The 1,008-nt window shown below is 63.6% G+C and overlaps 1 protein-coding gene across 1 annotated transcript in view; it reads left to right on the top strand.

The window, feature by feature from the left end:
• Window positions 1-284: 284 nt before the first annotated feature.
• Window positions 285-1,008, top strand: part of LOC112957870 (collagen alpha-3(V) chain-like) — a 14,591-nt gene continuing 13,867 nt past the window's right edge. Inside the window, exons 1-3 of the mRNA XM_026051630.1 lie at window positions 285-458; window positions 629-682; window positions 775-819. Coding sequence (XP_025907415.1) covers window positions 285-458; window positions 629-682; window positions 775-819 — 273 coding nt within the window. The remainder of the gene's footprint in view (window positions 459-628; window positions 683-774; window positions 820-1,008) is intronic.

Genomic DNA, 1,008 nt, shown 5'->3' with positions numbered 1-1,008 from the left:
TGTATCCCATAGCAACTGCCCTGGGACCACCTGTATCCCATAGCAACCGCCCTGGGACCACCTGTATCCCATGGCAACTGCCCCGGGAACACCTGTATCCCATGGCAACTGCCACGGGACTGTGCATCCCATGGCAACCGCCCTGGGACCACCTGTATCCCACTACCATTGCCCTGCAACCACCTGTATCCCATGACAACTACCCTGGGACCATCTGTATCCCATGGCAACTGCCCTGGGACCAGTGTATCCCATAGCAACTGCCCAGGGACCACCTGTATCCCATGGCAACCGCCTTGGGACCACCTGTATCCCATGACAACTACCCTGGGACCACCTGTATCCCATTACCATTGCGCTGCAACCACCTGTATCCCATGGCAACTGTCCTGGGACCAGTGTATCCCATGGCATCCATCCCGGGGCCGCCGTATCCCGTGGCATCCATCCTGGAGCCTGTATCCCATGGCATCCATCCTGGAGCCTGTATCCCATGGCATCCATGCCGGGGCCGCTGTATCCCGCGGCATCCGTCCCGGGGCCAGATCCCAGATCCCGGTATCCCGCGGCATCCGGCTGTGCTTGTCCCGCGCCCCGGCCTGGGCGCCTGACGCTGYTCTCCGCCCAGGGCCCGTCGGGGGAGCGAGGGCTGCCCGGAGCCACGGGGGCACCCGGACCCAAGGTAGGTCACGTGACCCCTTCCCAGGATGTCCGGATCCGGGTCCTGCCCCTCTGGATGTGTCCCCCRTTCCTTATCCTCCTCTTTCTGCCCAGGGCCACGCGGGACATGACGGAGCCCCCGGAGCCACCGGGGAGAAGGTGAATGGTTGTGGGGGGGTCAGGATGCAGGATGCCGGGATGAGAGACCGGGATGGAGGGTGCAGGACCGGGAAGCGGGATGCTGGGATGAGGAGCCAGGATGCACAATGCAGGATTAGGGCCCAGGATGCAGGATGAGGGGCCAGGATGCAGGATACAGGGATGCTGGGATGAGGGGCCAGGATGCAG

The sequence above is a fragment of the Nothoprocta perdicaria genome, unplaced genomic scaffold (assembly GCF_003342845.1).
Source record: "Nothoprocta perdicaria isolate Ctin4 unplaced genomic scaffold, notPer1 scaffold_771, whole genome shotgun sequence".
Taxonomy (NCBI): domain Eukaryota; kingdom Metazoa; phylum Chordata; class Aves; order Tinamiformes; family Tinamidae; genus Nothoprocta; species Nothoprocta perdicaria.
Note: the sequence above shows the minus strand (reverse complement) of the source record. Positions and strands in the feature narration are given on the sequence as shown.